The sequence below is a fragment of the Nicotiana tabacum genome, chromosome 23 (genome assembly GCF_000715075.1).
Source record: "Nicotiana tabacum cultivar K326 chromosome 23, ASM71507v2, whole genome shotgun sequence".
Taxonomy (NCBI): domain Eukaryota; kingdom Viridiplantae; phylum Streptophyta; class Magnoliopsida; order Solanales; family Solanaceae; genus Nicotiana; species Nicotiana tabacum.
The window spans coordinates 12,607,870-12,617,913 of NC_134102.1; the positions used below are offsets into that span (position 1 = coordinate 12,607,870).

General features: G+C 35.7%; 2 protein-coding genes across 2 annotated transcripts; one reads left to right on the forward strand and one right to left on the reverse strand.

The window, feature by feature from the left end:
* The first annotated feature begins 1,235 nt into the window (after positions 1–1,235).
* On the forward strand, positions 1,236–3,504 carry LOC107809623 (uncharacterized). Its single transcript, XM_016634282.2, has one exon. The coding sequence runs from the start codon at positions 1,478–1,480 to the stop codon at positions 3,236–3,238; it is 1,761 nt and encodes a 586-aa protein (XP_016489768.1). The 5' UTR covers positions 1,236–1,477; the 3' UTR covers positions 3,239–3,504.
* Positions 3,505–5,682: 2,178 nt separating this feature from the next.
* On the reverse strand, positions 5,683–10,044 carry LOC107809622 (uncharacterized). Its single transcript, XM_075246235.1, has 2 exons — positions 9,924–10,044; positions 5,683–8,164 (listed from the first exon to the last, which is right to left on the reverse strand). Exon 2 carries the CDS (start codon positions 7,968–7,970, stop codon positions 6,219–6,221), a length of 1,752 nt encoding a protein of 583 aa, XP_075102336.1. The 5' UTR covers positions 7,971–8,164; positions 9,924–10,044; the 3' UTR covers positions 5,683–6,218.

Genomic DNA, 10,044 nt, shown 5'->3' on the forward strand with positions numbered 1-10,044 from the left:
ATTTAAATAATAAATATGCCTGTACTTTTACTTGTTGATCAAGTTCTCAACGTCTATACAAGGTTGAGCACTTACTCATTAAAAACATACAATTTTACAAAATTACAGAGTATTGAGATAACTCAAGTCGCTTTCTTCGTTTTCCTATATTTATTTTCTAACAAAAATTGCATGGGTACCTTACATAGTTCAAATGTAAATAGTGCCAACGCATAGACTTTGTAAGAGGGGACCAAATATACAGTTTTGTGAAGGGCAGAGTTTGAACTTTGACGTTACAATATAAACTTATTGGTTGAGATGCATAGGTTACTAAAGATCAAATTTTATTTCTCCAGAATTTTATCATGTGAATATGTGGCTCAAGAGGAAAGGAGAAACACGTCAGATTCAAATTTCAATAAAAAATGAAAAATATTAGATAATTTCCTCTTAGCTATCTAAGCTTCGATAGGCAATGTTATTCGGTACTTATGCTGATGAGAGCTAGTAAATGATCGGTAAAATATTAGAAGTACGCAAGCTGGCTCAGACACCGTCATTATAATAGAAGAAAAGAAGGAAACATTACGTGACACGGCAAACATATACACTATATTTACCATTCGTAGCTATACTTTCAGAAAATTACCGTTCGTAGCTATATTTGAATTTTATAGCAAATCCACTTGTAGTACTGAAACAAGAGATCAATTGTTTTGAACTAAAATAAAAGAGCAACAAGCTCTCATAGCTTAGTTGGTTAGACTACCTGCTTAGTAAGCGGAGGTATTGCTTTCGACTCTCAATGAAAGTATTTTATTTTTTATATTTTTATATTTCGCCTTGGTTGTATTCGTTGCGCGGATGAATAGCATAATGAATACAATTGATACAGATTGTATTTACAGTTGACACATGTTGTATTCGTTGCGCGTATGAATACAAGTGATATAAGTTGGTAACAATTGAACAGTAACTGCGAATTGTAATTATGCAAACTATAATTATATATAATAATTAGGCTGTAAACTGTGATGTTTTATGAAAATTCCTTAGAAAAGAATATGTGGCTCAATAAATTTTAAAAAAAAGTTTATTCAAGAACTGGACCTTATGGCTTATAGTGAACTTCAAAAAGTCCAAAGCCACAAACTAGACCGACCCGGTTTATCCAATGGGTGAACCAGTTACGTGGCCTTATCTAAACTCACTATGTTATCCAATAAGAATCTATAACTAGATTTATACAAAAATAGTACCAACCCCTCAACATCAACTGCTAATATTTTCCATACCATACCTTCATATTTTCATGGCTTATGCTCATTTTCTCAGTCTACAAACAAGAATAACAGGTACATCTTTCTCTTTTTAATTAAATTCAAGATGATTTCTATATTACAACTGAGAGATCACGAACGAAAATAAGGACAGTGAGAATTGAACGCACACCTATAGAGCATAAGATTTGAACTAACTACCTAATACTAACCAAATGACTAGAATTATTTCAGCTGAGATTTTTCCTTATTGCCCCTTTTTCTCCAATAACCTAAAGCCAACATCTCAATCTCAAAAGCACAATTCTATTGTTAGATGTAGTAGACATGAATCCAGTAAAGTAAAGCCTAGAAATAACCAAAGGGTTAAAGTTTCTACTGAAAATAGACATTCCTATGTACAACAATCCAATGATTTGAGAGCAACCAATTTTTTGAAAGTGCTAAATTGGTCTTGTAAAGTAGGCAAGTATGATGAAACGTTGTATCTTCTTGATTGCAAGGTGAAGAATAATGGTTATAAACCAGATGTTATTCTTTGCACTAAGCTTATTAAGGGATTCTGCAACTCGAAAAATACGGACAAAGCATTAAAAGTTATGCAGATTTTAGAGCAATTTGGGGAACCTGATGTATTTGCATATAATGCTCTTATTAGTGGATTTTGCAAAATGAATAAAATTGTAGAGGCAAATAAGGTGTTGAATCGGATGAAATCCCACGGATTTCCTCCGGATGCTGTTACTTATAATATCTTGATTGGAAGTCTTTGTGATCGGGGGAAATTAGGGTTAGCATTGAAATTGTTGGATCAGTTAAAAGAAGAAAAAAACTGTAAGCCTACGGTTATTACATATACAATCTTGATAGAGGCAACAATTCTTGAAGGCGGAATTCATGAAGCAATGAAGCTTCTCGATGAGATGTTATCGACAGGGCTTCAACCCGATATGTATACTTATAATGCAATTATAAGGGGAATGTGTAGAGAAAAGATGACGGATCAAGCTTATGAGTTTGTTAGGAGTTTGCCATCTAAGGGTTGCAAACCGGATGTGATTTCTTATAATATATTGTTAAGGGCGTTATTGCATAAAGGGAAATGGAGCGATGGAGAGAAGCTAGTGAACGAGATGTTTTCTGCAGGGTGTGAACCAAATGTGGTTACTTATAGCATTTTGATGAGTTCTTTGTGTAGAGATGGGAAATTAGACGAGGCGATCAACTTGTTGAAGATAATGATGGATAAGGGATTAACACCCGATACTTTCACTTATGATCCATTGATCTCTGCATTTTGCAAAGGAGGGAGATTAGATTTGGCTATTAAGTTCCTCGACTATATGATTTCGAATGGTTGCTTGCCTGATATAGTGAACTACAACACTATACTTTCTACAATGTGTAAGAAAGGGAAAGCTGATGAAGCAATGGAAGTATTTGAGAAGCTCGCGGAAATAGGCTGTCCACCTGATGTGAGTACTTATAATACAATGATGAGCGCGTTATGGAATAACGGAGAGAGAGCTAGGGCGTTGATATTGGTTCCGGAGATGATAGAAAAAGGGATTGATCCTGATGAGATTACATATAATTCACTTATCTCGTGTTTATGTAGAGACGGATTAGTGAACGAGGCGCTTGACTTGTTAGTAGATATGGAAGGGAATGGTTTTCCACCTACTGTTATCACTTATAACATTCTGCTTCTTGGATTGTGCAAAGCTCATAGAATTGACGAGGCGATTGAAGTGCTAAGAGAAATGGTAGAAAAGGGGCGTCGGCCAAATGAAACGACTTACATTCTGTTAATTGAAGGTATTGGTTTTTCAGGATGGAGAGTTCAAGCAATGGAGGTGGCTAACTCTCTTTATCAGAAGAATGCTATATCAAAAGAATCACTTCAACGTTTGAGAAAAACGTTTCCTATATCTGATGTTTATAAAGATAGTACTGTCTCAGAAACCAGGAAGTAGTTTCTTGAATTAACGTTCAATACTGGAAAGGAAACCTTGACGTAATTGTTAAAGTTAAAGTTGATGTCATGTGACTAGGAGGTCACGAGTTCGAACCGTGAAAACAGGCTCTTGCAGAAATGTAAGGTAAGATTGCGTATCCGGGCCTTCCCCGGACCCCACACACAGCGGGAGCTTAATGCATCGGGTTACCCTTACTGTACAGTCCGAGCAATGTTCAATACTTGTACATCATTGACAGTAATAAAAGATTTCAGGCTTTTCTATATGCAGTTTTTACATACTATTCCTTAGACTAACAACTTTGTATTCATTTGCTGTATTTTTGCAGTCCAAAAGAGGAAAAAACCTCTCTTATATATGGCCAAATCTGGTGTTTTTTTTCATTTTTAGCCCGCGCTAGAAACTATTTATATTTGGTAGCTGAAAAAGTGTATAAAATTTATATAATTTTTGTATATAACATATAAAATGTGTGTGTGTATATATATATATATATATATACTTTTTTGGCTATTATTTGAGAGTGGCTATACAATATCATTTTCCCAAAAAATAAACCGTTAATTGATTGAACATATCAATGTCTCCTCAACATATTAAAAAGGCAAGCAAATTGTATCATTCTATGTCTTCTTTAGGACTAATGGTTTCATTCTAAGAATGTTCTTTTTTGAGTTTTTGCTTTTCTATGGCTTAATTAATTCAGGAAAAAGAAAAAATTAAAGTACCTCGTACAAAAATAATGCGATGTACTGTTAAGTAATTTCAGCACCGCTACTTTCGTCAATAGTGGTACCTTTCAGTTCTTTAGTACGCGGGTTGCGACATTCGCACACGTTCCTATGTTACATTGTTGCTAATATTCTTTGTTACTTGGTGCTTTATTTTAATTGTTTCTTGAGCCGAAGGTCTATCGGAAACAATATTTCTATCTCTATGAGCTAAGGGTAAGGTTTGCGTACACAGTACCCTTCCCAGATCTAATTTATGAGATCAAACTCAGTTTTTTTTATTGTTATTGTTGTTGTTGTTTTGTTGGTACCTTTCAGCAATTTGACCAAAAGCCCCTCTCATTTATAACTACACATGGCATAACGGTAAAAGGTGAGCATGGTGAATTACTCATTTGTCCTTGATGTTGCCTATTGTGCTTCTTATGAAAAATGTCTTATGTGTAATTTCAGAAGGCAACCCTAAGCCATCAACCCGTATTGGGTTCGAGATTCTACTGTATCTAAGTTATTGAATTCTAAATTAATAGGTTCGTACATATTTAATAATTTTTTTAAGATAAATATTAAGTTTGAACGAAAATTACTAGATTCGATTGAACCCGTAACCAAAGGCGAAGCTACATAATTGAACATCCTTCATTGAAAAATTGCACTGTATATATAAGTAAAATATTAGATTTTAGAGGTATGTAGCATACATTGAACAATCTTTGTCAGAAATTATTTTTCACTTTTTTCAAGTATGAATACCTTGGACAAATTTCTAATTTCACCGTTGACCGTAACCAGTCTATTCTATGCGGCCTAAAGGTTTGCAATTGCAGTTTCTGCGCACTCAAATGCTATGCTACACACTAGTCATAACATAATTTTTTTTCTTCCTTGGACTATATAGTTGAACAAGTTATGACAGTAAGGAAAGCATAAGAATAATATGAAAATATGAGAAACTAATTAAAAGGAAAGAATTCCATATAAAATGGAATAAATAGAATATAATTTCGATTATTACATTGTCTCTTTTCCAACAGTCAAATAAACTATGGCAGGCTTCTTGTGGATTGTGTGAAACGAAGTTGGCTGGATAAAGGCATGGTGAGTGACATTCTTGTAAAGGTCCTAGCATCAATAATACATGAAAAAGGAAAAAAAGCTCAGATATATGCTAAGTTGCTCGAACATGAGTGCGAGTATCCGATACGGTTGCAGATTTAGAGGTCGAATCCTTTGAGATGTAAATTCTAAGATTTGGAATACAGATCCTAGTACGGATACGAATGCAGGGAGCCGGCTAAAAATAATTCAAAAAAATAAAAATCTAAAAATATCTCTAAATTATGAATTTTTTTGTGAAATACTTACGTATAACTTGTAAAGTCTGATTTTTTTATTTATTTTCAAGTTGTAGATATGTAGAGGTTTGATTTACTAGATAAGGTATGCTATTTTCTTTAAAATTACCCTAGTTTTGGTTCTGATTTCGAGAATCAATTTATATCTCGTCTCGAATTTTTACGTCCGGCGTGGTCAAAGTACTCAAAATTATTTGACCATATCCAGTACGGATCCCGTACCCACACACATACTAGTATCGTATCGAAACGGATGCGACACCTAAACTGACCTGTCAAAGCAACTTAGGGTATATGAACTCAATATGGGTAGTGATGATGGAAATACAGACAGCTAGAAAAGCTATATAAAAACTTTGGAATCTAAGATGTTAGAAGAATATAAATCCTTACAATAACAACATTATTCAGAAATTCCATAAGAGCATTGTACTATAACCTATGGTCACCAAGATATACTCATGGCACCTGATAAAATAGGCCTTGTATGCACTGAACCACAGCTACAGCCTTTTCTGTATAGAGAGGATTATGCCGCAATTAAAGAAGTCGCCATAGGAACTAGATTACAGATACTAGCCAAAACTCTGTCAAGCAGGTTCGCGACAGGGTCAAAATTTTACCGAGCACAAATTAGAACAGATTAAGGAAATGGAAAGAAACCTACTAAAAAAGTACATTTCCATTTGCGCTGAGGTGATACGTCATATGATGTAAAGAGCTGAGATAAGGATAGTGTCTGTCCAATCCGAGAACCTCTATTCCTCGAGATTTCTCATTCCCTCAACTTTTTCTGCGATTCTGAGCTGCTGCTTTGTTCATATCTGCACCAGCTATGCCCTCCAATTACAATGATCGAGCTGAGGATACTCATGTCTAATCTGAATATCTCTATTCCTTGAGAATTTTCCATTCTGTCAACTTTTCCCGCAATTCCATAGCTGCTTCATTCATACCTGCACCAGCTATTCCTGCAACTATAGTGGAAAAGACGGATGAATTAACCTTGTGCCGACTTGATATCATCATTTTCAACACTTGTATTGCAGAGTCCAGTTTACTGTTTTGACATAACCTGTGAATAATAAATCTGTAACAATTATCTCTGACCCTGCGTCTGCTATTACCCATCTCTTTTAGTAATTCTACAGCTTCTTCGATAAGATCTGCTCGACAGAAACCCCAAATTAGACATCTATATGTAACATCATCAGGACAAATGCCATCCTTTTCCATCCGATGGTATAATTCCATCGCTTTCTCCATAAAACCATTCTTTGCAAGGCCATCAATGACTATGTTGTAAGTGATTATACTAGGAGAACAACTGCTATCACCTAAACAGTGAAGAATTTGGACGGCCTCGTCCACCATTGCCTCCTTACAAAGAGCACGTAGAAGTGTATTATAGGTTATTATGTCGGGTGAACAGTTTTGGGAGACCATCTGAGTAAAAGAATCAATTGCACGATCCAGAAGCCCATGCTTGCAGAAACCATTGATTAAAATATTGTATGTCACAACACTAGGAGGATGTGAAGTTTCATTCATGACGGAAAGAATCTCATCTACCTCGGTCCAACATCCATAGGTAGAAAGGGAATGGAGAAGAGTATTGTACGTCACATCATTGGGCTCAAGGCCATGTGACAGAAGGTTATAGATCAGTAAAGCCGAATCTTCAAACTTCCCTTGCTTAGAAGCAAAATTTACCATGGAATTAAAGGTCACAAGATCTGGAGAACATCCCTCAACTGCCAAATCCTCCATTACCTCAATAGCACGTATAACACCACAATGTTTGCAGACTAATTCAACCAGAATTGTACTGGTGATCGAATAAGGAGGACATCCTTTTCTTAACCGATCCTTCCAAAACTGAATGGCTTGATCATATTTACTACAGTCAAACATAGCACGCAGTATAGTATTATAAGTGATAACATCGGGAGGGCAACCGCTAAAGCTCATATAGTCCAAGAAACCAATGGCAGAATTCAAAACCCCTTTTCTACAGAGACCACTGACTAACATATTGTATGTGATAATATCTGGAGTCCCACCAGACATAACCATGATTTCTAGAACATTTGCTGCTTTGCCCGTCTGCCCAGCATTGACGAGGCCCCTGATCAAGTTTATGCAGGAAGGGCAGTCTGGAATTTGGTTTCGACGAGTCATCAGGTCAACTAATTTTGATGCTTCAAGCAACTTTCCATGACTGCAAAAACTTTTAAGAACTTTGTTGTTAGTTGTCTCGTCATTTTCAACCAACGGTCCATCTAAAGTCAACCTTAAGGAACTAGAAAGTTTCTTTAAATGTTGCTCATTTGATCTCTTCTCAACAATTCTATCTAAGCTCCCAGCATTACCCTCTTTAACTCTATCAAGGCAGACAGTTCCCTGCTTGCTTCTACAGAATAAAATCGAACCAGTTTTTCCTGAACCAGGAACTCCACGCCACTGTGGAGAAGATTGACAACTAAAGTTACTGCTAAATGAATGTCTTAACAGAATATCTGGAGTTTTTATTAGCAAGGACAGATTGCTCCCAGTTTGGAGGTCTATTTGGCTGGAGCTTGAGTTCTGTATGTGCAGGGCAGGAGCTTCAATCATCAGTTTTGGGACTAGTGTATAAGACATTGCCTTCTTCACGATAACACCAACATTCAAGAGAGAAAGAGCATTTCTTCAGAAACAACTGTGTTCTTCCTGCAAATTGGAAGTACGCAGGATTGTAGCGGCATATGTGCGGCGAAACTTGAAGTCTTCAAGGTGAGGTGCAACCTTAGACAAACTTGAAAAAAGAGATGAACCACCGATCGCAGTCTTGTCAACTGAAAAAGGTAAGGTGGGCGGGAGATGTAAGAGGACAAAACGTCTACTGAATATAAACCATTAACAGAGAACAGCAGCAAAAGCAAGGCAATTTTTTGATGGAGGAGGTTGAAACTTGACAACATTAATCGTCAACACCTTTTATCAGGGAAAACATTCCAACAATATATAAATCTTATATCTGAAAATGATCATCAAAGAAAAAAAAACTCCATATCATTTGACTCGACTCAAAAGTCAAAACACTTGACAAGAACAGTAATTAAATGAGTATCAACTAAGGAACTCAGTAAGAAACTTCCACCAGCACTCTTAAGGAAGTCCAAATGCAATATAGTAACATCACTCAAACAATCCATGTCAATTCCAAACTAGTTAGAGCCTGTGATACAAATCCTCTTTAACCATTCAGCTTTATTTGAGGCCATTGCATTCAAAATGCAAAATAGTTCCTTTAGTCACAGAAACATTTGCTTACATAACACCAAGGCAATCGAATCACATATTTAACCACTCCGCTCTATTCAAGGCCATCTCGTTCTAAACACGATACAGTAACATATCTCACAAAAACATTTGCTCAATGGGAACAGATAAAGGCAACTAAATCACACATTTAATCTAATTATTTATTTTACTTTCCTATGTACATTTTCCACGCAATCAAAAAGTGCTTTTGACTTCCAAAAAACAAGTCAATTCAGCCCACTTTATTGGCTTCATTAAACAAAAATGAAGAACTAGTCAACTAGACCTCATATACCTAGCACTAAAGTAAGCAAATCTTGCATTACTACTGTATATAAACTACACAAGGGAACAACAACAACAAACCTAGTGTAATCCCATAAAGTGGGATCTGGGGAGGGTAGAGTGTACTCAGACCTTACCCCTATCTTACGAAGGTAGAGAGGTTGTTTCCGATAGACCCCGGAACTCAATAATAATAGCATAAAATCTTTATGGTTAAAAGACGAATTCTCCCACGATTCTCCATTTTGAGTGATACAAATATTATTTGGACAATAGTTAGTATAATGTCTTGTTTATTAGTATAACTTTCATCCTTAGCCAAATCTTTCATTGTTTCAATAAAACCAAATGTATTTCTAACATTCCTTTAGTGAACCAATGCTCACCAATTTAATTGACTACACTATTTTATCCAACAACCAATTCGCTAAGAGATCGTTTGGTATGATGAATAAGCAAAAATAATCCCGGGACAAAAATTTAGTACTGTCTTATCTCTTGTTTGGTTACTAATCCCGGGATAAGTTATCTCAGGATTAAAAATAGTAATGGGATAACTTATACCTGCCAGAGGATGGAATACTAACCCTAGGGTAAGTTATTAAAGGATAAAGCAATAAAATTGACAATTCCAGTATTAATACAACATACCAAACAGTCAACGAGAAATAATATCAGTATAACTAATCCCAGCATAACTTGTCTTCAAACCAAACGACCCCTAAGAGTAACTGAATTTTGAGCTTTAAGCCAAGCTGGTCGGGAAAAAACTAATTTTTGGGGAAAACCCAACAGCTCTAGAAACCCAAGAACTTAATATCAAACAAAAAACACTTAACTACTTAAGTTACATAACTTGTTCAGCTTTTATTACAATTTTTGGCTAACAATTCAATAAGTAATATCTGATATGCTAAACCACAAGCTTGTGTACAAAAAAAATGAGAAAGAAATTGGAAAACCAACAAAGTGAAAGTATAGGAAAGCAATAAGCCATGTTTGTACCTGCAGTGTTTCTTGTGGAGTTGTGGTTGAGTATTTGGAATTGGTTTCGGACTTGAAAAACAGAGGAGAGGGATTATTTTGGGGGCCAAACTATGAATATACTAAGGATTAACGAGGTTAG